Raw genomic sequence first — 26,435 nt, 5'->3', positions numbered from 1 at the left:
GTGGTGGGGAACTGGTGAGCTCTGTTGTCAAGAAAGTAGCGGAGAGCTTTGAGGCCTTCTTGATGGGGAATGGAAGTGTATAAGGATTGAACATCCATAGTGAAAATGAAGCGGTCAGGACCGGGGAACTGGAAGTTATTGAAGAGGTGGAGGGCATGGGATGTATCCTGGATGTAGGTGGGGAGGGACTGAACTATGGGTGACAAAATGGAGTCCAGGTAGGCAGATACAAGTTTGGTGGGGCAGGAGCAGGCCAAAACTATGGGTCAACCGGGACAGTCAGGCTAGTGGATCTTGGGGAGGAGGTAAAACTGAGCAGTGTGGGGCGTGGGAATTATGAGTTTTTTGGCTGAGGATGGAAGGTCTCCCGAGTTGATAAGGGCAGTGATGGTACAGGAAACAATGGTTTGATGTTTTTTGGTGGGGTCCTGTTCCAGGGGTAAGTAAGAGAAGGTGTCAGAGAGCTGCCGTTTGGCCTCAGTGAGGTAAAGGTTTGTCCACCAGACTACTAAGCTATCTCATAGATATTCTACAAATTCACTCTCTTGAGATCCAGCACCACCTGATTTTCCCAGTCTACCTGCATATTGATAACCCCCATGACTATCATAATATTGTTATTACATACCTTTGCTATCTCACATTATTGCTACTGTCCTGGACCCTGTATATAACTCCTATCAGGGTCTTGCACTTCCATAACTCTTCCTAAAAGGATTCTACATCTGTTGATCCTATATCACTTCTAAGGATATGATTTAATTTTTTACCAACATAGCTACCCACCTCCTCTGCCTACATGCCTATCCTTTCAATACAAGGTAATCATTGGATGTTAAGCTCTCAACTGTGATTTTCTTTCAGTCACTACTCAGTGATGCTCATGACATCATACCTGTCAATTTTTAATTGTGCTACATGATCATCTCCCTTATTCCATATACTGCATGCATTCAAATACAATACCTTCAGGCTGTATTCAACACCCTTGTCGATTTTCCCCCATATTACACTTCAAGTCATCCCTCTGACTGTAATTTTGCCCTATCATCTACCTGTCCTTCCTACACAATGTTATCAACTTGTGCTGCAATTGCCCCATCTCAAGCCCTATCATTCCAGTTCCCATTCCTTTGCCAAATTGTTTTAAACCTTCCCCAACAACTTTAACAAACTTTCCTATAAGGATATTGGTCTCCCTCGGGTTGAGGTGTAATCCATATTTTTGTACAGGTTACCAGAAGAGATCCTAATGATGCAAAACACTTAAACCCTGCCCTTTGCACCACTCCCTCAACAACTCATTCATCTGTACTATCATCCTATTCCTGCCCTGGCTAGGATGCGGTACTGGGCGTAATCCAGAGATTACCATTTGGAGCTCCTGCTGTTCAGTCTCTTCCCTAACTCCCTATACTCACTGTGCAGGATCTCTTCCTTCTTTCTACCTATGTCATTGGTGCTAATGTGCACCACGATCTCTGGCTGCTCATCCCCCCTCTTAAGAACCTTCTGCAGCCACTCTGAGACATCCTGGATCCTAGCACTTGGGAGGTAACACACCATCCTGGCTTTTCTTTCAAGACCACAGAATCAACTGTACATCCGCCTAACTATCGAGTCTCATATCACTATTGTTCTCCCTCCCCTGCTGAATCTCAGAGTTGGCTACTGCTGCTGCTATGCCCTGAGAGGTCACCCCCCCCCCCCAGCAGTATCCAAAAGGATATACAGTTGCTGCATTACTTACTCCCCTTACTCATCTGGTGGCCACCCGTCTACTATCTGAAGCCTGCACTCTGGTGTGACCATCTCAGTAAAGGTCTCATCAATGGGGTTTTAAGTTTCCCAGATGGTCCTGAGCACCCCAGCTCCAGTTCTTTAACATTGCCAGTCAGCTGCTGAAGTTGGGTACACTTCCAGAAGCAACAGGAATCTATTGACCTCCTGTTTGCCACTCTCAACCAACTGTCCATCTCATTATATCGCAGCTTAATTCAACCATCCCAGTCCCCAGTTGATGCAAGATTCTTCTTTGTCAAGATAAAGTAAGTACTACCCCATCGCCTTTATGAAGAGCACATTCAAAATACTCTGCAGAGCCCAGATCTTAATCAAACTGGATCAACAGAAAGTACAGTCTGATCCAGGGAGATGAGTGGAATACAATGTTCATAACATCCACTGGCCACTACAAATACCTGATGATGCCTTTTGGATTTTCCGCCTGTCCAGCCATCTTCCAAGCCTTCCTTAACAAGATCCACTGAGACATGTTACACTGGCATGTATTTGTCTACCTCAAAAACATCCTCATCTTTTCCAAAGATGCCCAAGTTAACAATTGTCACATCCATTCTGTCCTTCAGCATCTCCTCGAAAACCAACTGTACTGCAAATTAAAATAAAAGCTAGTTCTATACCCCAGTCATTCGCTTCTTGGATTATGTCCTTTCACCCCAAGGCATAATTGTGGACCCAGAGGAAGTGCATGTGTTGTTGAATGGCTCTGACAGTCCTCCATCAAACAGCTACAACTCTTCTTGAGCTGTCGCATACCACACTTTCAAGAAGCTCAAGAGATTCTTCACCACCATTCCCATTCTCCGCCATCCGAACCCATCCAGATCTTCCGTGGTGGAGATGAATGCATCTGAAGTGGGCTCTGTGGCCATCCTCACCCAGAAAGGACTGGATGGGACGACACACCCTTGTGCCTTCTTCTCATGCAAGTTCATATCTACATCACACCATTGTGGAGTAGGAGACAGAGAGCTACTCTCCATTAAATAGGTCTTAAAGGAATGGAGACATTAGCTGATGGGAAACACCGAGTGCTTCCTGATTTGGACTGACCACCAGAACCTCATATCTATTCAACAAACCCATCAACTCAACCCATGTCAGGCTCACTGGAACTTCTTCAAATAATTCATCTTCACAATCTCCTACTGACCTGGTTCCAAGAACACTCAGGTACACGTCCTGTCACAATATCTTGACCCAGCTGAAACAGAGATGAACCTTCAGCTCATCATTCCATCCTCACAGATCCTCACCCTGATCATCTGGGAACTTGAAAGCCAGAAGAGCCAGGCCCTACAGTATGAGTCCACACTAAGGCACTCCAGTGGGCCCACTCCTCACCCCTCTGTGGTCATCCAGGTACCTGAAGGACTCTGGATTTTCTGTAATGCTGGTTCTGGTGGACCACTATGACTGCAGATGTACATAAGAACATAACATAAGAAATAGGAGCAGGAGTAGGCTATCTGGCCCATCAAGCCTGCTCCGCCATTCAATAAGATCATGGCCGATCCGGCCATGGACTCATCTCCACCTACCTGCTTTTTTCCCCTTAACCCCTAATTCCCCTACTATGCAAAAATCCATCCAACCTTCTCTTAAATATATATACTTAAGTAGCCTCCACCATTTCATGGGCAGAAAATTTCACAGATTCACCACCCTCTGGGAAAATTAGTTCCTCCTCATCCCTGTCCTAATTCTACTCCTTTGAATCTTGAGGCTACGTCCCCTACTTCTAGTTTCACCTATCAGTGGAAACAACTTTACTGCCTCTATCTTATCTATCCCTTTCATAATGTTATGTTTCTATAGGATCTCCTCTTATTCTTCTGAATTCTAGTGAGTACAGTCCCAGGCGACTCAATTTCTCCTCATAGTCTAGCTCCTCATCTCTGGAATCAACCTGGTAAACCTCCTCTGCACCGCCTCCAAAGCCAGTATATCCTTCCTCAAGGAGATCAGAACTGCACACAGTACTCCAGGTGTGACTTCACCAGTACCTCCCTGCTCTTAAATTCAATCCTTCTAGCAATGGTGGCCAATAGTCCATTTGTCTTCTTGATAGCCTGCTGCACCTGCAAACTAACCTTTTGTTATTCATCACAAGCACTCCCAAGTTCCTCTGCACAGCAGCATGCTGCAACTTTTTACCATTTAAATAATAATCTGCTCTTCCATTTTTCCTTCCAAAGTGGATGACCTCGCATTTACCAACATTATACTCCATCTGCCACTGACTGTACCCAATGTGCCCAGTCCAATTTCTCCAATGAGTGTCTCTCTGAGATTCTGTGGCCCCAACAGGTTCTTCAATGCCCGTGGTCCCACATCACCATGGATTTCATCGCAGGGTTGACATCTTCCAACCATACCTACTGCTGCAAGGCCAACAACCCAATGGCACCAGCCAGATTACTCTGACCTGAGGACCGTGCCTGGATGTCCATCTGTGATCTGCTCCTAAACATCGACTCCCTCTATTTCTCACCATGGTTCATCAGTCCCTTTGCATGAACCCAGTTACTTACCAACCCCAGCTGCCACTGTGCCTCAGGATCACACCTACCTTCCATGCAAGCAGCACTTCTACTTTCTTAGAAATTTGTTCGGCAAGTCACCTAAAATTTTGACAAACTGCTATAAATATGTGATGGAGAATATATTAACTGATTGTATCATGGCCTGATATTGCAACACCAATGTCCATGTAAGAAAAAAGGTAGTGGATACAACCCAGTCCATCATGAGTAAAGCACTTCTCACCATTGAGCACATCTATACAGAGCGCTGTTTCAGGAAAGCAGCATCCATCATCAAAGACCCCCACCATCAGGTCAAGCTCTCTTCTTGCTGCTGCCATCAGGAAGAAGGTACAGGAACCTCAGGACTCATACCACCAGGTTCAGGAACAACTACAACCCCTCAACCATCAGGATTTTGAACCAGAAGGGATAACTCCACTCAACTTCACTTGTCCTATACTGAACTGTTCCCACAACCTATGGACTCACCTTCAAGGACTCTTCATCTTATCTTATTGATATTTATTGCTTATTTAATATTATTATTTCTTATTTTTCTTCTCTTTCTTTTTGCATTTGCACAATTTGTGGCTGTGCACGCAGATTGCTGTCCATCCTGTTGGGTGCAGTGTTTCACTGATTCTATTATGTTTCTTGTTGTTTATGTTATATATATGCACTTTGATATTAAATTTACTTTGAACATTGAACATGTCCTGCATTAAGCCCGTTGTCCATGGAACACTCAACTCACCTCAGCCTGTACCTCCGGAACCGAGGAAGTTGGAAGGTGGTGCAGTGTTCATGGTTTGTCGGTTGATGGATTCACATCGCTGCAGATGGGATGTACAGTATCTGGTCGACTAGGAAGGGTGTGGCTCAGAGGAGAGGCCTAGGCTGCTATCCAGTTTCACCCTGGATCCGTCACTCATCAAGGAGTTCCACCAAACCCATCCGTATGTCCTGGGCCGCTGGATACTGTACCGTAGCAGGGAATGTCCTGTCAGCCCTGCACAGACAGGCACCTCCCAGTCTCCACCCAGCTGACAGGAGTCACCTGGCAATCATTTTTAACTCATCACCTGCAGCCTATTTAAACCCAGCTCTTTTCCACAGTCCTTGTTCACCTATCAAACCAGCCAGCCTCAATCAGTTGCTCCTAGCCTTCAGTTACCTAATTGCATTGTTGAGTTAAGTTTTCATTCACCCTTGTTTTGTGACTCATCATGGCTTGTTATCTTGCAGTTTATTATTAAAGTATTCACTCACCACTAAATTGCCTCTGCTGCTCTGCATTTAGTTCAAACATCCTGCACATTTCCTGTGACTGCCATTACACACTACAGTACTTTGAACCTGATTAGGTACTCATAGCACTGCTAATGCTTCTGGAACAGACAGGATGAAGAGGTCAATACTCCCCAATGCCATTAGGCTTTACAATTCAACCGCCAGGTCTTAGAACTTTTTAAAAGCTATTATTAATGCTTTTTGAGATAGTGATTTAGATGTATATCATATTTTTTACTGAGTTAAGTATTGTATGTAATTAGTTTTGCTACAACAAGTGTATGGGACATTGGAAAAAAAGTTGAATTTCCCCATGGGGATGAATAAAGTATCTATCTATCTATCTATCTAACAGTTAAAATTATCACACTGTGACTAAAGGCTGATTTATACTTGCGCGTCACATCTATGCCGTACCTACACCGTACCCTACGCCATAGGGTGACGTGCACCTCCTCAAAAAAACTCACACGTGTCACGGCGACGCAGACCACAACTGTGATTGGTCCACTTGGTAGCATCACATTTTGGTTGCTTCTTCTCCACCATGTCTGTACATCAATACGAAATAGATGAACCAAATCGGCAAATCTACCTGCCAACATGCGAAAATGTTTGAACTGCATTCCCTCGTCCATAGAAAATGTTTGAAATGCATTCCCTTGTCCATGGAAAATGTTTGAAATGCATTCCCTTGTCCATGTCTCTCACGAAGAAACTCAACACAGTGGCATAGAAATCCCACCGCCAACTAGCGTTTTGGTGCACACTGACGCATGCTCACTACGGCGTAGAGCGATGCAGAAGTGAAAATCAGGGCTATGGCATGGGCTGCAGTGTAGCCCGTACGCACGAGTATAAATTAGCCTTAAGGCACTATACAATGGCTGCCTGTGTGTGCTAGTGTTGGATAGCCTGAGGCAAATGATGCACTTGCAAAGCAAGAGCTTTGCACTGAGCTGTTCAATCATGTTGCATCGTGGCCAGCACAGTAAGTGATTGCAGATGCTGCTCCATCCTTGAATTCTTTTGTCTCTCTCATTACCTCATGTTGAAAGTAATGAAAACTTGTCTTGTGCTCTCTTCTTTTTGTGATGCAACTATTCTCAGCAAGAAAATTTCTCTGCTGTAATGAGTTGGCACATACCTGTTCCGTGTGTCTCAATGCTGAACTTCTACACCACTTGCTCAAGCCGCAGAATTAACTCTGCAGACTGTGTAGCAATGAGATAATTCTTTCATTGCTGGTGCAGTGTTAGCAAGGGTCAAGTGTTCACACCATTTCTGGCACAGTGGCACACAACCTTCAAATGAAGGAGGGGTTTATGGATTTGTGAGTGATCAGAAACTATAACCCATCAGTGCTTTTGGGGTAGTGTTAAGCACGGTGTCACTGTAAACAATCTGATTCACGAATATTCCTCAGTGAAAAAAATACATTTACCTTAATTGGTCTATATGACATTTAACATACACCAGTATGGTTGCACAAACAGATAAGGGTTCAACAATAAATGTGAATGGCCTTCTCATTCCATGAACTAATAAATAAAAATACACTGCTCCATTGGATAAATATAGCGGGATATGAGGTAGCTTTTCATTAAGTAACTGCTATGTGACTATCAGGCATACACAAGTAGCTTAGTGTCCTTCACTAATGCCTGACTGAAAATGAGACCTTGCCAAATGCATCAATTTGAGGAAGCTTCTGGTTCTCACCAGTCAGGCTTTCCTACTTTGAAGATGCCTGCTGCTTACTCCAAAATTTTGGAAAAATAAGTGCGAATGACCCATGCCTGAAGTTCTCCAACAAGAAAAAACTATGAAGACGAGATGGGAGAAGATGGAGATGAAGGGTACACTGATCATTATCAGCAGATTCATCAAAGAGCTCCTTTGCAGACAACACAACAGAAGCCAGGCCATTTCTAGACTTGCACTCCAGAATATTTAATAGAACAAAGCTTTTCTTGTAGTACAAAGCATATTAGTTTGCATTCCACTCACTGATACGTCGCTCAACAATCATCTTTGAGTAATAGGCTAGAGAAATAGATTTAACTTGAAAGAGTAAAAAATTGCATCCATTTCCGATTCTTTTACAGCCATACAGCCAATTTGATACTGTTTGACTTTTCCTCAGCATTTTTGCTAGTGTTAAAAAACCTATTTCAGAAAATATCATTTCTTTTCTTTTCAGATTTTGTTCACCTCTTCCTATTTATACATACCCATGACACATAGTTTCATCTTGAGAGCAAATGTGGCAGAAATGGAGGAATTGAGAGAAGGCGATGGCATTTTTACAAGTGACAGGGTGGGAAGATGCATCTGCTCCAGGATGAGGCTTTCCATTCCAGAACTAATAAGATATTCTCCTTCAAAGAAAGGGGCTTCCCTTCCTCCACCATCAACGCTGCCCTCACTCTCATCTCTTCAATTTCACACACGTCTGCCTTTATTCCATCCACCTGTACCCACCAAGGATAGGTTTCTTCTTGTCTTCACCTACCATGCCACCAGCCTCCGCATCCAGTACATGATTCTCTATAACTTCCGCCACCTCCAATGAAATCCCACAACCAAGCACATCTTTCCCTCACTCCCACTTTCTGCTTTCTGCAGGGATGGCTCCCTATATGACTCCCTTGTCCATTTGTCCCTCCCCACTGATTTTCTCCCAGTACTTATCCTTGCAAGCAGAACAAGTGCTACCCTGCCCCTACACCTGCTCCCTCACTACCACTGAGAGCCCCAAACAGTCCTTCCAGATGAGGCGACACTTCACTTGTGAGTCTTTTGGGGTCATGTATTGTGATTGGTGCTCCCGCTGTGGCCTCCTATATATCGGTGTGACCTAATGTAGTTTGGGAGACCACTTCATCAGGCACTACACTCCCTCTGCCAGAAAAAGCAAGATCCCGATGGCCACCCATTTCAATTCTAATTCCCGTTCCGACATGCCAGTCCATGGCCTCCTCTACTGTCGCAATGAGGCCACAATCAGATTGGAGGAGCAACACCTTATACTCCATCTAGGTAGCTTCCAACCTAGTGGCATTAACACCCACCCTTCCTGATGCCCATTTCCCTCTGTCACCTTATCTCCTTACCTGTCCATCACTTCCCTCTGGTGCTGCTCCCTCTTCCCTTTTCTCCATGGCCTTCTGTCCTCTGCTATCAGACTCCCCCTTCTCCAGTCCTTCATCGCTTTCACCAATAGACTTTCCAGCTCTTTACTTCACTCCTCCCCCTCTCACCTATCGTCTACTACCTTGTACTTCTTCATCCCCTCTCGCCACCTTCTTACACTGACTTCTCATCTCGTTTCTCCAGTCCTGATGAAAGGGCTCAGCCCGAAACATCGACAGTTTACTCTTTTCCATAGCTGCTGTCCAGCTTGCTGAGTTCCTCCAACATTTTGTATGTACTACTTTCAGTATTTGAATTCACTATGCAATTTTATTCTAGTCTATTGACTGTGTACATAAATGACTGCAACACGAATGAAATTAATTAGATGTAGTCATTTCTGTTCTTATTTAATTTAGCATTTGAGTTCAAACAATACCTTAGAACAGTTAATTTAAAGCAGGGTAAACAAATGCAATTTAAGCAATATTCAGAAATTAAAATAAACATTGATAAATACAGACTGAATTTAGGGAGATAAAAGAGGAAGACCGAAAAAGCAAACAAAAACACTCACTTTCTTCTGAAAGAATTGGGTTGAATTTCTGTAAAATATATTTTTTAACCTCAGAAAGCTCATTTAGTCCTCAAATCATCATTTCTACATTTTGCTGCTTGCTTTGCTGTGAAATTAATGGTCAAGAAAAACAAAGTAAATGTAATTCAATGTTATTTCAATGCTATGTCTATCAGTGAGAATTACAACAGCGCGTGTATTTCTGAGAGCAAATAGGCATTTATGCATTTAATCAGAAACTGTCTGTAGCACCACAGCAGTTAAAGGTATATTATGTTGCTTCTGTCCCAAATGCTGTTGTCCCATTACAACAGATAATTAAACCCAATTATCAGGTAACAACAATTGTTAATTACTTGGAACAATATAATATTTCTAATAAATTGTGAGTAATCAAATCATTTAAAGGTGTATTTAATGGGTCCTGTAATATACGTACATAACAATATGGAGTGACGAACAAACTCTTCTTGGGCTTCAAGCTGGATACAGGTATCTATGTTTCAATTACAAACTCTACCATCTTCTTCAGGGATGATGCCTGGGCACGTCTAGTCTGGTGGTATTGATACCGCTGTATTCAGTCCCTCCTGATTGGCTAGTCCTCATCCAAACTGGTTTCTGTGTCCCACCTTATTTACAATTGAATTCCAATTCTTACTTAGAGCGAGACCTTCGTCTTTGTTAAAATTCTTTTCCTCTAGTTTTATTTTAATAGCTTCCCTTACCAGGCGGTCCCAAAGGCCACTGGCACAGCAGAGTAGTTTTGTGCTGTCAAAGTCAGTCCCATGGCCAATGCAAAGGCAATGCTCTGATACTGCTGATTTCTCCGGGTAGCCCAAAACAGATACCCCTCCTGTGCTCCTGAAGAAATACCGGATTAATACCATCCACAAACCTGTAAGGAAACTCAAGTGACAGCTTACGCAGGTCAAAGATGACCTGGGACTCAGGTTGGCTGGCATTTACAGGATTCCCTGTGAATACAGAGCAGCGTAGATTGACCAGACAGGACGTACAGTGGAAACTCACATCAAGGAGCACAGGAGGTGTATCTGTTTGGGCTACCCAGAGAAATTGGCAGTAGCAGAACATTGCATTTGCAATTATGCTTGCCTTGGCTACTTCTCGTAAATATGCACATCTCTATGCAATAAGAAGTTGGACGTTATGTCCCTTTTAAATCTTACATCTCTGATCTTAAACCTATGCCCTCTTGTTTTTAGCGCCCACTCCAAGGAAAAAGACTATGCACTTTCACCCTGTCTGTGCCCCTCATGATCTTTTATAGCTCTATCAGGGCAATGCTCAATCTTCTATGTTCATAGACTAGAGTCTTAGTCTACACAACCTCTCCCTGCAACTCAGGCTCCCAAGTGCAGGCAACATCCTGGTAGATGTTTTCTTCACCTTTTCTAGTTTAATAACATCTTCCCTATAACATGGTGACCAAAACTTCACACAATACTCCAAGTGCAGCCTCATCAACATTTATATACTGTAACTGCAACATAACTTCCTGACCCCAATACTCAATGTGCTGGATGATGAAGGCCAGCCTGCAAAAATGCCTCTTTATGACTTTCAGCAAACTATGCACCAGCATTCCTAGATCCCTCTGTTCCATGACACTCTCAATGCCCTAGCATTCACTCTTTATGTCTTACCTTGGCTTGAATTCTCAAAATGAATTAACTTACATTTATCTAAATTGAAAGTCATTTGCCAGTCCTCAGCCTACATAGCCAGATGGTCAAGATCCCCCTATAATTGTTCATAACCTTCTACACTGTCTACAACACCATCTATTTTAATAATATCCAAAAGCTGACCTACTTTGTTAAATCATTATGACATGGGAAGACATTCAGCTCTTTGGATCAAAGCCCTGCATTAGGACTTTCCAGCAGATTGTCTGTTGCTCCAGATTCCAGAACCTGCAGTCTCTTGTGTCTGTCTCCTCCCAATCCTCTTTGCTTGATGAAGAATAACCCCAGTTTCTGAAGTCTAACCATATCATTGTAATACTTTTTTTCCCTGAAGCTATTCCAGTTAATTTTCTCTGTACCACCTACAGGACATGCACATCCTTCCTGTTGTAAGGTATTCTCTGGACTCAGGCAGGTTCTGGTGGACTAGAAGACAGCGAATGTCACGACATTGTTTATAAAAAGATGTAGGCAAAACATGGCTAACTATAGCCCAGTTAGCTCAGGTCTGTGATCAGGAAAATGCTTGAAGCCATCGTTAAGGAAGAAATAGCAAGATACCTGGATAGAGTGGTTCCATCAGACAGGCACCACATGGATTCATGAAGGACAGGTCCTGTTTGACAAATTTACTGGAGTTTGTTGAGGATATAATGAGTGTAGACAGATGTTGTTTACTTAGAATTCCAGAAAGCATTTGATAAGGTGCAGGATAAAAGTCATCCATTAGATAAGTCTGCATGGAGTTGGGGCTAATGTATTAACATGGCCAGAGGATTGGTTAGCCAATAGAAGACAGATAATTGGGATAAATGAGTACTTCTCTGGTTGGCAGTCAGTGGTGAATGGAGTCGGTATTGGGCCTGCAAATGTTCACAATATATATTAACAATTTGGAATAGGAGACTCAGTGTTGCATATTTAAGTTTGGTGATGACAGTAAGTTGTGCAGAAAAGCTAATTGTGCAAAAGATGTGTAGAGTCTGCAGATAGATATAAATAGAATTAGTGAATGGGCAAGGATCTGACAGATGGAGTACTATGTTGGTTTTGGAGGCAGTGCACTGGAGATTCACCAGGTTCATTCTGGAGATGAGGGGGTGAGCTCATGAGGAGAGATTGAGTCACCTGGAACTGTACTCAATGGAATTCGGAGCGTTGAGATGGGATCCAATAGAAGTATATAAAATTGTGAAAGGGATTGACAGAAGCAGGAAATTTATTTCCACTGGCGAGTGAGAATCGAACTAGGTGGCACAGCCTTAAGATTCAGGGGAATAGATTTATGACGGAGAAGAGGAGAAACTGCTTTTCCCATAATGTAGTGAGTCTGTGGAATTCCCTGCCCAGGGAAGCAGTAGAGGCTACTTCATTAAATATATATAGATTGATTTTTGCAGAGTAGGGAAATTAAGGTTATGGGAAGTAGATGGAGTTGAGTCAACTGCCAGACCACATGTAATGTTATTGAGTGATGAAGCAGGCTCCATGGGACAGATGGCCTACTCCTGCTCCTATTTCATTTGTTCTTATAACATCTTTGAATCAGTTTCTCTGTCCAACTGCTAATCCCTTGTTGTGAAGGAGCTTGGAATAGTGTGGCTTTTTAAAGAGTTTGGTGTCTGGTGTATTAAAGACATGCCCTGCCCTTCAGATCCAGCTGAGTGCAACTGGGCTTTAAGGTAGGGATATTGATTGGAAGAGAATTTTATGCCAAATGATTGGGTGGATTTTATGAAAAATATTGCTACAAAGTATCTGGTGTTTTGAAGTGCTTATTGCATGTATTCCATGACTCAAATGCATGCAGGAAGGCAGGGATCATTCCTGCCAGTTAGACCATAGCATTGTACTTAGTTCAAAGTATTGTCTACAAATATTATTCCCCCTCATACAGCCACAGCTTTGCTGGGGCACCTAAATCAATAATGAATTTCATCACCGATATCAGCTTTTATTGAGAAGTGACTCCAAATTATAGGAAGTAGTCTCTGTTCTTCGGGATCTAGTTATGAACTAGTGTTGAATGCAGGACATGTTCATTGAGGACCTTAGTTTTACAGATATTAATGCAACGATAGTTTTTTTTGAATGATGCCATGTATAAGTTAATGGTGACTGGAGCTAAGCCTCCATTTAGGTTATGAGAAAAGCTATATGCAATCATCCATATGCAGCCTGATCAGTATTAAAAACCTAATCTCCATGCTTTCACACACAACACTTCCATCTATAAAGTCCATTCCAATACGCATCAGTAACCCTATTCTCAACATGCCTGTCATTTACCATGGATCTTGTCAAATGCATGCAACAACTTCTGCTCCTTGCAACTCTCCAGAAAATTTCAATTTGGTCTATATTACCTCAGTTTGCTCTTTCTGTCAAAATTTAACTTCATCAAAGTTAAATGGCCTCTTGTTTCTGCATTTAGTTAGCTTTTGCAGTGTATTAAAGCCCTCCTGAAGGTTTATTTTTCTGAAATAATATGTAACTTTTGAAGTTTTACTTTGAAAACCATAATAATGTCATTGTTATACAGCACAGAATCATCCCTTTGACCTACTCAGTCCATATTGACAATCAACCATCAATATATTAATCCTAATTAATTCCATAGTTTATTCTTCTCTACTCCATACAGATTCTACCACACATATACACAATAGTGACCAATTAACATACCAATCTGCATATCTGGGATGTGTGAGGAAATAGGAACACCAAAAGGAAACCTACACAGTCACAGGGAGGGCATGCAAAATCCTCACACGCAGCTCTAGAAGTCAGGAATTAACTCATATATCTGGCAGATAACATTTATTCATTCAGTTAACTGATCAAAAAAATCAATCAGATTAATCAAAGATCTTCCAAATTCATACTGGTTCTATTTTATTAACAAACTTTCACAAGAGCCTAATATTTTCTTTTCTAATTGCTGTTTCTGAAAGTTTCCTCTATAATAAGGAGAAATTTATTGATCTGTAGTTGCTACACATCCTAACAAACTTTATGAACAAGGACAACAGGAGTGAATCTGCAGATGCTGGAAATAAATAAAAACACAAAATGCTGGCAGAACTCAGCAGGCCAGACAGCATCTATGGGAGGACGTAGTGACGACGTTTCCGGCTGAAACCCTTCATCAGACTCCTGATGAAGGGTTTCAGCCGGAAACGTCGTCACTACGTCCTCCCATAGATGCTGTCTGGCCTGCTGAGTTCTGCCAGCATTTTGTGTTTTTATTTATGAACAAGGATGCTGTATATGCCATTGTCTAGTCTTCTGACTTTTTACCTGCCTCTAACAATAATAGATTATGGCAAACCTTTCAATGTTCCTCACTTAGATTTTCATTAACAATCAAGGATGGATCCATTTGGATTAAAATAACCTATTTAATTTCAATCTTTATAGTACCTCCTCCTAACCATAATTCACCCCTCCATTATCTTCCTTTCCACTGTAATTTTAACAATACTTTGCTCCTTGCTAAAGAATGAAACATTAAAAAAAAATTTCTATCATACCCATGTATGAGTCCCGCTGAAGGGTCATGGCCCAAGACGTCGACTGTAATCTCTTCCATAAATACTGCCTGGCCTGCTGAGTTCCTTCAGCATTTTGTGTGTGTTGCTATCCATATGCACAGGTCATCTTATTGGTCCTTGAACTTGCTAACTGTTTACTATTTGCATATCCACAGAAAACTATTAAATTCACTTTTATGTTAACTGCTGTTATGCTCTTATATTCTGCCTTTGTGTGTCTTATTTTCATTTTCAGCCTCTCTCTCACTTTTTATATTCTCCTGAATTATTTACCTGACAAATGTATACCCAGTTTTTTAAAATATTTTATTATTCCCGGAACACAAGATGTTGTTTTTCCTAGCTTGTGCCTTGTCAAATAAGCTTAGCTTGAAAGATCTTTGAAGTCTTTGAAGTCCTTTTGTAGACTTAACAACCGAATTTCCTTCCATTTACATTGGAATCCTTTTACATCTTATTAAAATTAGCACTCCTCAAGAGAAGAAATTATATTTTGAATGGTTATTTGCCCTTCTCCAACAATAACTTACATCTTTTGATTCAGTGATCACTGTTCCTTAAACAATTTTTTATTGAGTCTTGGTCTCCTTCAACCACATCTTTCCTTTCATTTTAACATTATTCCAAACAATTGTAGGGGTAATTGGAGTTGGCCAATATTACCACTTTACCTTGCTTATACACCATGCTATTTCCTTCTCCTTCTTTTTCTTTATTTTTCATCTCTCAAATTTTATGATTTAGAAAATATGCCCAGAAGCTTCAGAATGATCTTCTTAACTATAAACAAGTAGTTTCTATTTTTTACTTCTCAAGGACATCTACCCTCATTAGTACTTTTCACCTTTCCTATCTTCATTTGGCCAAGTTGTATTAAGGCTATTAAAAATCTGCAAAGACACATGCTCAAGTCAGGAGAACAGTAGTCCACTTGATAGGAACCTCACCCACAACCAATGCTCAACCAACAGAACCTTCACCACCGATGCACAGTAGCAACAGTTTATACCATCTACAGGATGCACTGCAGCCATTCACCAAGATTCCTGGGAAAACACCTTCCAAACTCACAACCTCTACCAGCTGGAAGGACAACAACAACAAAAGAATAGAAGAACCACCTCTTGGAAGTTGTCCTGCAAGCCAGAACACCATTCTGACTTGGAAATACACTGGATCCTGGTTAATTAGGACACATTGGGACATTATGACCTAATTAAGCAGCTGCTCTATTTAGTCAAAGTTTCATGAAAATAGTTAAAAAGATATTGAAACTACAAACTATCACTTAATTGAATAATAAATTATGGATGTAAATTAAATACAGAATAAATTAGAATACTACCAAAACTACTACAGTACTATAAAACTGTTTATTAATTTCTATAGTTTTTGATGGAGGTACCTTACCTTAGGTACCTTCAATGTACCTTTTATGTTCTTTTGATTGACTGTACATGAATAAAATGAACACAGACACTTAGTGCAGATAATAGACTACTTTCAAATAGTGCTTTCAATGACTGCCTCCTCAAAATCTTCATTTTAATTATAACTTTTAAGATGATTGCCGATACTTTAAAATTTTTTGTGGTTCCTAACCTTAAGTAATTAAATCATTTCATTTTCGTTCCTGGCCATTTGTGGCATCTGGCAATCCTCAATGCTTGTAACCACAGTGAGCAAAAACAGTTCTGAATTGCCTTACTGTTTATTATTCACCAACTATCAGAGACAAAAGCACTCCTTTTTGAATAGAAATACACAAGTAACGCTATTTAAAAACTGTTCACTCTAAGCACAATATGGTGTCTAACTGTCACATGATGTGCACACAACTGACACTAGTTAGAAAATGTTTGGCAACAGTGTCCTGCCCCAATAAGTGACATAGCATCCCAAATAAATGAAGGGAATCCCAGTTATTTTCCCTATTTGCATTTGTTCTTTAAGAGTTGTCCTAAATAAGTGGCTGTCCCGACTAAATGATGGTCCATTTGTCTGGAATCCACTGTATATCATTGTGTTTCACTGAGTCACTGAAATTCTCTCTAACACTATCATGGATATATCCACACCTCAAGGACTGCAGTGGTTCAAGAAAACAGCTCTCTGCCATCTTTTCAAGGGCAGACAGAGATGGGCAATTAATTCCTAGTTCAGCCTACAAAGTCCACATCCTTTGAATGATTAAAAAAAAGCTACATTACAATTGCATTTAAGTTTTTATCAATAATGCTGCTGTAACTTTCAAGTTACTTAGAATAGTATTCTATGTAATATTTTGATAACAAAATGCAGACTATGTTATTACAAGGTGGTTAAACTGCAGATTATAACCATATCAAGATTGGAAATCAATCCCCATATAGGTGACCCATAAATTGAACACTTAAGTAATATTCACAAAAATGGCAATTGATATTCAAAAAACTATTGGTGCCGGATATCTGAAATAAAAGCAGATAATGCTGGAATACGCTACAGGTCAGGCAGCATCTGTTACAAGAGAAGAGTTCATATTTCAGGTTGATGATCAAAAATGGTAGATTTTTATTTTATCTAAGCAACATATGTTTTTAAACATAGAAAATGCATGAAAATGAGCATGAATGGGCAACCAAATATTCAACCTACAGACCTTGCTAAATACGTCAAGAACAAGACCGACCTAAGTGAAGAACTTTTCACAAAAAGATGTATTGAAGTAAAACTACTTATTTGAAGTTCCAGGTTTTGTGCTCTCTCGCACAACTGTTAACACTTCTTTGGAATAAATTTATAAAATATTCATAACTTAGATCCAAAATAAAAATATGCAAAAGGCAATGGCAAATTAGAAATTATTAGAAATTACCTGCTGATGTCTACTTCTTCCTCTTCCTCCTCTTCATCTTCTTCTTCTTCTTCTTCTTCTTCTTCCTCTTCTTCTTCTTCTTCTTCTTCTTCAAGCATATAGTTTGGAAGAGGAGAATATCTTCCTGATGTGATTTGTGGCAGTGATGTCTTGTGATCCAATGTATCATTATTCACAGACGAGGAAAAGATGTGATTCTCTATTGGAGGGGAATAGCCTACAAAAATATGAAAAAAAGCATACAGTAAATGAAGGGCATATAGTATTTCGCAAAATGGTATATATGGTATGTACCAAATTAGAAATGAAGACTTGCGAAGGTGCAAAATTTTCCATCTTAAAAGAAGAAATCTACCTAAAAAACCTGCACCAGGTTAAACCAGTCATAGAATAGAACTTCACTAATCTGAAAACTGAGAAACTGTTGTCAATCACAATGATTTTAAGCTAGTTATAATAATTTTTTCAATTATTTCACTGTTCCTTCAACTTTTTCTTCAACAAGTTTTCTTCAACTGTCACTATTCCTTAAACAAAAGCTTCCCTCCATTTGCCCCCACCATGCAGAGTTGATCTCTCCCCAACCCCTCATGTACACACACATACAGCGGTCTTTAAACATTCATGGTGCTGCCATTTCTCAGGATCTGCAGAAATTGCAGAACACTTCTTTAGCAGAGAAAAAAATTACCCAGGCCAGGATGTGAGTAGTGCACAGCATAAATAAGGTAGTTTCAAAGAGCAACAAATAGTTCCAAATATCATTAAGAGGTTTATTTCAGCAGATCTAATCATTGGCCATTATACATTAACAGTCCTCAAATCATGGACTGCAGATAACTTACTCATTATAATTCATAGAGAGAGAGCAGTGTTTCTGTGTAACATTCTATGATATTGGCCTTTGAGTATAGAAAGCAGGTCACATCCACATTAATGCATCTGTTACAAGAAGTAAGAACTTTGGTTTACCTATCATCAAAGATGGGTTTGAATGCCACTCTACGATTTTCTTGCCACATTGTCATTAAAAGAGCTAAAATAATTACAGAAAGTCTCAAAGACATACATAAGTTTTACATTAAATATTATGTTGTGCATGCAATTCTCCAAATTTGGCATTAGTGGTATTTTCACAGTGCTTGAGATGCCCACTGTTGATTGTCCAAACCTCAGAAGCATATAGGAGACCAATGATCACTCTCCCTAGCAGTCTGTGTTTTATGGCAGATCTGAGATTTTGATCTCCAAATTCCCTTCTCTTCAATTAACCAAAGGTTGTGCTAACACACTGAAGGCAGTGGGGAATTTCATCACTAAAGTCAGCTTTCACTGACAGTTGGCTCTTGAGATCTGGGACATAGTCCACATTTTGTTAGCCTTACTACAAGACTTTATTGTTAGAGGGAAGAGTAGTGCAGCCAGGGCAGTTTGGTAAGAGACATTTGCCTTGTTGCTGTTGTGTTTAAAGCCCATCTTCTCATACCCTTCAGTGAAAGTATCAACCGTTGCTTAGAATTCAGCCTCTGATATCCTACAACTCCAGCAAAGAAGAGCCTAGTTACTAATCTCCAATCTCACTGCCCACATCTGGTAAGAAGCTGGTATTCCTGGGAACTTCAGAAATGTAATTAGAAACTACATATAAAAAAGGCACCAAATTCAATTTTGGTCACTACAAAAGATTTTTTTTTCTCTGTTTTCCACTGCAGGGAAAGTCATTACTAAGCTCCTCCTCCAGCTAGTGGCCAAACAACTGTTCTGAGAATCACAGTGAGGATTCTGTCCAGTCAGTGATACAGGGGACACGATCTCACCATGCAACAACTCCAAGCAAAATGCAGGAAGCAAAACCAGCCACTAAACATGGCCTTTCTCTATTTTAGGAAAGACTTTTGGAAGAAACTATGGAATATTCTCCTTAGATTCAGCAGCTCACAAAAGATCATCCGCATCCTACACTTGATTCACAATGGCATAAGATATTAACCAATGGATCTACAACAGAGACAACCTCATGGAAGAATTGTGTCAAACAAGAATGCCTCAGATTTCTGTCAGCACATTTTGATCGGTAATTTTTTTGTGGGTCAAAAAATTACATACGACACCTTTATAAAAAAACTGAAAAAATGGCGAACTCGAATTTTTAGCAAATTAAATAAGTATGAAATACATTGAATATTTATACATTTTCCAAAGTTGAACAATAAGAGAAATACAAAGTCCTCACTTTCTTTTAAGAAAATAGTTGTTGAAATACATGCCCTTCTTTTTGACCTGAATTACAGTAGTGGTGCCTCCCTTGGGTTAAGTTTGGAAAGTCGGACACAACTTAAAAGGTAACGGATAATAAATTTTGACAGTTTGGGCTCACTTCCCTCATTAAAAGTCTTGACATTGTAAAAATAAAGCTTCAGCAGAATTCCAGTTTAAAGTGCTCTAATTTTCTAATACAGTCTGTGAGTACTACGGAGTGTATGGATCCTTTAGTAAACAGTCATGATGGTGTAGGTGATATACGGTGATGTTTTGCGGGGAGCATATTTAATTTTTTTAAATTTGTCTTCTTCTGCACATTGGTTGCTTGTCAATCTTTGTGTGCAGTTTTTCACTGATTCTATTGTATTTTGTTTTACTGTGAATGTCTACAAGAAAATGAATCTCAAGGTAGTATATGGTGACATATGCATACTTTAATGATAAATGTAATTTCAACTTTGAACTTTTTACTGCTCTATTTAGTAAATCTTCACCTTCCAATTGTTTTTGTTTGCAATATCTCTGCCTGTTATCAGACCTCTGTGCTAACGTCTGTTTAGGAAATTTAACAAAAGATTCAGATAACTCTTTTATTTGTCATAGAGCATGAAAACTGGTTCTTTGCCCAAATGATTCATGCTGACCAAGGTTCCCGTCTAAACCTGTCCTATTTCCCCACGTTTGGCTCATATCTCTCTCTACATCATTGCTCTCCATGTACCTATCCAAGTTTTCTAAATGCTGTAAATGTACTTGCCTCAACAAATTCCTTTGGCAGTTCATTTTCCATACTGACCAAACTCTAGGTAAAGAAAAATGCCCCTCAGCTTCCTATTAAATCATTCCATTCACACCTTAAACCTATGTCCTCTAGTGTTTGATTCCCCAGCTCTGGGAAAAGACTGTGTATATTCGATGCCCCTCATGATTTTATACCCCTCCATAAGATTACCCCACATTCTCCTATGCCCCAATAAATAAATTCTTAACCTGCTCAATCTCTCTCTCTGTAACTCAGTCCTCCAAATCCTCACAACATCCCGATGAATCTTCCCAGCACTCGGTTCAAACTTATTAGTGTGTTTCCTATAGCAGGGCAACCAAAGCCAAACACAATATTCCAAATATGGCTTCACTGGTGACTTATATAACTGTAACATAACATTCCAACTTCTGTACTCAATACCCTGACTGATGAAGGTCAGCATGCCAAAAACCCTTCACCATTTTCACTTGTGACACCCTTTCAAGGAACCAGATACTTGTACTCTTTGGAAATTTTCTTCACAGTAAAAAGAGAGGAGAGATAGTCATTGAGGGCCTCACCCATCTCCTGCAATGTTCTTATACATTAACACCTATCTTCATGGATACACAAGAGACTAGATGCTAGCATCTAGAGCCACATATTAGAGGAACTCAGCAGGTCAAGCAGCATCTATGGGCAGAAATGAACAGTCAACTTTTTGGGTCAAGACCCTTCATCAGTACAGTACTGGAAAGAAAAAGGGAGACAGTAAGTGTAAAAAGGTCATGGAGTAGTGGAGCAAGATGATGAGTGCCAGGTTAGAGGTTCCTTTACTTCAGTTCCCTTATTTCCCACCATATCTGCTCTCGTGATGAGGTTTTCCACTTAAGGACATCAGAAATGTTCTCCTTACCAAAAACAGAGCATTTCTTCACCCAGTATCATTGATGCAGCTCTCACTTATATCTCTTCCATTTCCCATATCTTGCCCCACTCCCCCAGACATAACAGGGATAGTTCTCCTCATCCTCAACTAATACCCTACACACCTAAGCATCCAGCATATCATTCTCCAGAACTTTTGCCATTTCCAATGGAATCCTACCAGCAGGCCTACCTTCCTCCCACCCCCACCGCCCCTCCTCTCTGCTTTCTGCAGAGATCACTATCTTTATGACTGCCTTGATTGTTCATCCCTCCCCACTGACACCCCTCCAGGCACTAATCCCTGTAACTGTGCTAACTGTTACATCTGCCACTACGCCTCTACCCTCACAACCATTCAGGGCCCTAAGCTCCTTTTAGATGAGGCAGACCTTCAGAAGTGAATCCACTGATGTCATTTATTGTATTAGGGTTGTCTCCTCTACATCAGTGAGACTAGATACAAACTGGGGGGATTGCTTTATCGAGCACCTTCATTCCATCTGCTGAACCAGCCAGGATCTCCTAGTGGCCAGCCATTTTAAAACTCCACTTTCCATTCCCACAAAATGATTGTCTACGTCCTCAGATACAGCCAGGTTGAGACTAGTTGCAAATTATAGGAACAGCATCTGATGTGTCACCAATATAGTCTCCACCCTTGCAGCATAAATATTGATTTCTCTAGCTTCCAGTAACAACTCCTCTCAGTTCCTTCTTCCCTTATATCTCTGGCCCCCATTACATCACCTTTTGTCTTTCCTCTGCCTTCTTGATCTGCCTTCTGATCTGCCTCTTACCACATATTCTTCCCACTGGTTCCTCTCCTCACCTGTTTCTCTTTATTCCATGGTCCACTGCTCTTTCCTATCAGATTCTACCTTCTTCAGTTCTTCATCAGTTCCACCCATCATTCCCACTCTCCCTCTTCATCCCCCTCACCTGGATACACCTATCATCTGCCAATCTTGCGCCCCCATTTATATTGACTACCTCCCCTCTTTCTTTCCAATCCTAATGAAGGGTGTCAACTCAATGGTCCAATAGAGACTGTCTTATTCCGCTGAATTCCTCCATCATTCTCCATGTTACACCTATCTTCATCTTTCCTTTGATTTTCCAAAGTCTACGAATGTTTTATCTTTTTTCTGTCTTTGATACATTATACTTTACTTCAGCTCATTTCTCTGATCTGTAAAATAAATGTAAATTTCTGCCTTCTGAATGATCAAATGTTAGAACACAGATTTTCAAAAAACATTTGATAAGATCTCGCCTAAAAGAGTGGTGTTGGGACCTATGTAATGAAAGAAAGAGGACAGATACTAATTTAAAGGCAGGAAAAAGGCTGTGATAAATGTTTTGTTTTCAAATCAGGGTCAATGTTGGAATCATTTCTACATTAAGTACTTAGATATGGGTGCTCAAAGTAACATTCCAAATCTGTGAGTGTGTAATAAATCATGAGAAATGTAACAATATGAAGCAGTTAGTCCCAATTTGGCAGGAAAAAAATGGCAGATGAAGTTCAATACATATTAGTGAAATTATTCACTTTGGCAGAAAGAATAGTAAAGAAAGCTGGACTAACATAATGACATAAGATTTCCAGCATATGTAGAATCTCTTGTGTCCATGAGTAAAGTGTTTCTTCAGTGTGCAGCTTAGGAGCTGAAGAATAGTTTAGATTGAAAGAAACATCTTATAATATTGCATTGAGGAGTAAAATGCCTAAAGACTGGGAGAGTTCTAAAAACCAGCACTGAATGAATAAAAAATGATAAAATAGATAGAAAAGAGAGTAAATTTCAGGAATTTTTAATGGTTTTTGACAGTCAATTTAATTAAAAGTGCAGCAGAGATAAAGAAGAGGTAAAGAGTAGAAATACCAAAAGAAATTAAAGAAATGAATGTTGTCTTAAATAAAGTTCACTATAATACATAATGCATATAGTGGAAAAAATAGACAAACTAAGGATCCAATAGCAACATGAAAAGTAATTAATATAGTTAAAGGAAAAGTACAGGCACTATAAGCTAACCGTCCTTTAGATCTTATTTTAAAAGAGTTACTGCAAAAATTGTGTAATGTTAGTGACTGTCTTTTAAAATTCACTAAATTCTGAAACAGTTCTAGAAGACTAAAAGAGAGTGAACTTAATATTGTCAAAAGTAGATGTATTATTGCATCATGAGAAATAAATATTACAATAATCTTTAAGACTGAGGTAACAGCACTTACAAATCTATATAAATCAGCAGAGTCAACAAGTTCTTAGATAATCATTTTTCAAAAAACATTATGATAAGGTATCACACAAAAGATGAGAAAAAATACAGATTTACAAATTTAGTGATGACATATTCAAATATAAGGATAATTCACTGGTTTAAGGATGGAATAAGAATCAGAACTTATTTTTAGAATGGTAGACTGTTACTAATGAGGTCCCAGTGATGATTATATTTTCTCACCTATTTACAATTTAATATGAATAACTTGAATGGAAAGAAAGGGCTACAATACCCTGACAACTGTTCAATTATTTCTGATCGGTCAACAATAACAGCAACACACACTTGAAAGAGCTTCACTAACCTTGCTGAATTACAGAAGGAATCTGGCAGTCCCTTTCACAGGAGATCCATATTGCTCCCATCAGTGCATGCAGAAGATCACATAACTGGCTTTCACATGAGACAATGATGCCACACTAAAGGTACTCAATTTCACAAGCAAAGTCTAAGAATTAAATATTTATTCATTCTTTCCTGGACAACAGGATGTATCAGGAAATAATCTTAACAGGATCATGAAATCAAGGAAAGAAAGTTGAGAATTCTAGATGTACAAACATTTGTAGTTGCATTTAGCTGGATGCCACAACTTGTGTGTGTGAAAGCACTTGTGCTGAATAAGGGCACAGTACCTCCTTGCTAATGGCAAGGAAAGGACCGAGGGATTTGTCTTATCACCCCATGATAAATTAGTTATCTTTGCTAGTAAACTGTTCCAAGTTTAACCTTTAAAATATGGTGTGAAACGAACTTCCAGCCATTCTGATTTTTGAGGAAAAGCTCTATTTAATAGACCCAATAAATTTACCATCAAAAACATTGGAGTCAAATGACATTCATTGGCCATGTTGATAACACCTGTACTTTAAAAAAGGCAAACATGTGGTGGCACAGGACAGGATGTGGCTGCTACAAACTGTTCTCAGCTCAGAAGTTCTAAAGTTTTAGGAAAAACTATTGTCCAGCAGCACTTCCATTTACGGTGATGAAATACTTTGAGAGGTTGGTCATGGCTAGAATCAACATCTGTCTCAGGAAAGACCTGGTGGCACAGCAATTGTCCTATTGCTACAGTAGGTCTACAATCTCAATGTTATGTCAATGGCATTTCACGTGGCCTTGGATCATCTGGACAATGCAAATACCTATGTCAAGATGCTGTTTATTGACTATAACTCGGCAGTTAATAGCGTCTTTCCTACAGTCCTGATCGAAAAGCTACAGAACCTAGGCTTCTATACCTTCTTCTGCAACTGGATCCTCAACTTCCTAACCAGAAGACCACAATCTGTGCAGATTGGAAATAACATCTCCACCTCACTGACAATCAACACTAGCACACCTCAGGGATGTGTGCTCAGCCCACTGCTCTACTCTCTCTACACCCACGACTGTGTGTCTAGGCATTGTTCAAATGCCATCTATAAATTTGCTGATGATACTACCATGTTGGTAGAATCTCAGATGGTGATGAAAAGGCTTACTGGAGCAAGATATTCTAGTGGTTTTGCAGCAACAACCTTGCATTCAGCATTAGCAAGAGAGCCATTGTAGACTTCAAAGAGCTTATCAAAGAGTTGATTGTGGACTTCAGAAAAGGTAAGTCAAGGGAACACAAACAAATTTTCATGGAGGGATAAGAAGTGGGGAGAATGAGCACTTTCAATTTCTTGGATGTCAATATATCTGAGGAACTAACCTGGATGAAACATATTGATGCAGCTATAAAGAAGACAAGAGAGCGGTGATAACTCACGAGCAGTCTGAGGATTAAAACACTCAAAAACTTCTACTAATGAATCATGGAGAGCATTATGACTGGCTGCATCACCGTCAGGTATAGTGGGGGGGGGGGTTGCTTCTGCACAAGATCGAAGTAAGATGCAGACATTTGTAAAACAAATCTGCTCCTTCATGTATACCAGCCTCCATAGTATGAAAGAGATCTTCAAGGGGCAGTGCGTTAGGAAGACGGCATCCATCATTAAGGACCCCCACCACACAGGACATACCTTTTCTCATTGTTACTGTTGGAAAGGAGGTACAGAAGCCTGAAGGCACATACTCAACGGTTCATGAGTAGTTTCTTCCATTCTGTCATCTGATTTCTAAATGGACAGTGAACCCATGAACACTACCTCACCACTTTATTATTTCTGTTTTGTTTGCGCTACTTATTTTAACTTAACTATTTTATATATATATAGATATATCATTTAACAAAAATACTTGAAAAAACTTTGTCCTCAAAGTTTGTCAATACCCCTTGTGTTGCCTTTAAGGCATTTGTTTAGTTTATTATCTTTAGTAATTCATTTGTTATCATTTTCTAGTTAAAGTTAAGGTTGTTTAAAGTAAATTCGTTGTCTGTGATATATCGCGGCATGCGATGATGTCACACCCAGTTACGCCGTGTCTTGTGGGAAAATACCGGTTTGGAGAAACGGGAAGGAGGGGGCTTATGTGTGTGCAGGATCAGCGCGAGAAAAGTTTTCTTTCTACGCACTAGAAACATCAGAGAAGCAACGCCATAAGTTCATGAGATAATCGATATGTTGAATTAAAAATGTTAACGCTGATTCTGTTAAAAGTAATGATGATTGATAAAGTTTATGTTTTTTGTTATTTAAAGAGTTGCGGATAGTTTGTGTTGAAGTGTATTTAAAGCCAGTCGATGGCGTAGGTAGATTCTGACTGTATGTTGCACTTTAATGTAATATAGTTGTTGTAGTTTACTTTTGCAAGTATTT

The 26,435-nt window shown here is 39.9% G+C and overlaps 1 protein-coding gene across 8 annotated transcripts in view; it reads right to left on the bottom strand.

The window, feature by feature from the left end:
* LOC140726699 (disks large homolog 2-like) overlaps window positions 1–26,435 on the bottom strand; it is a 797,667-nt gene that overhangs the window by 323,582 nt on the left and 447,650 nt on the right. For all 8 annotated transcript variants that reach the window (XM_073043428.1, XM_073043429.1, XM_073043430.1 and 5 more), the window contains one exon: window positions 17,454–17,670. In XM_073043428.1, coding sequence (XP_072899529.1) covers window positions 17,454–17,670 — 217 coding nt within the window. The remainder of the gene's footprint in view (window positions 1–17,453; window positions 17,671–26,435) is intronic.

The sequence above is a fragment of the Hemitrygon akajei genome, chromosome 4 (assembly GCF_048418815.1).
Source record: "Hemitrygon akajei chromosome 4, sHemAka1.3, whole genome shotgun sequence".
NCBI classification, from domain to species: domain Eukaryota; kingdom Metazoa; phylum Chordata; class Chondrichthyes; order Myliobatiformes; family Dasyatidae; genus Hemitrygon; species Hemitrygon akajei.
This window is presented reverse-complemented; position numbering and strand designations above follow the sequence as displayed.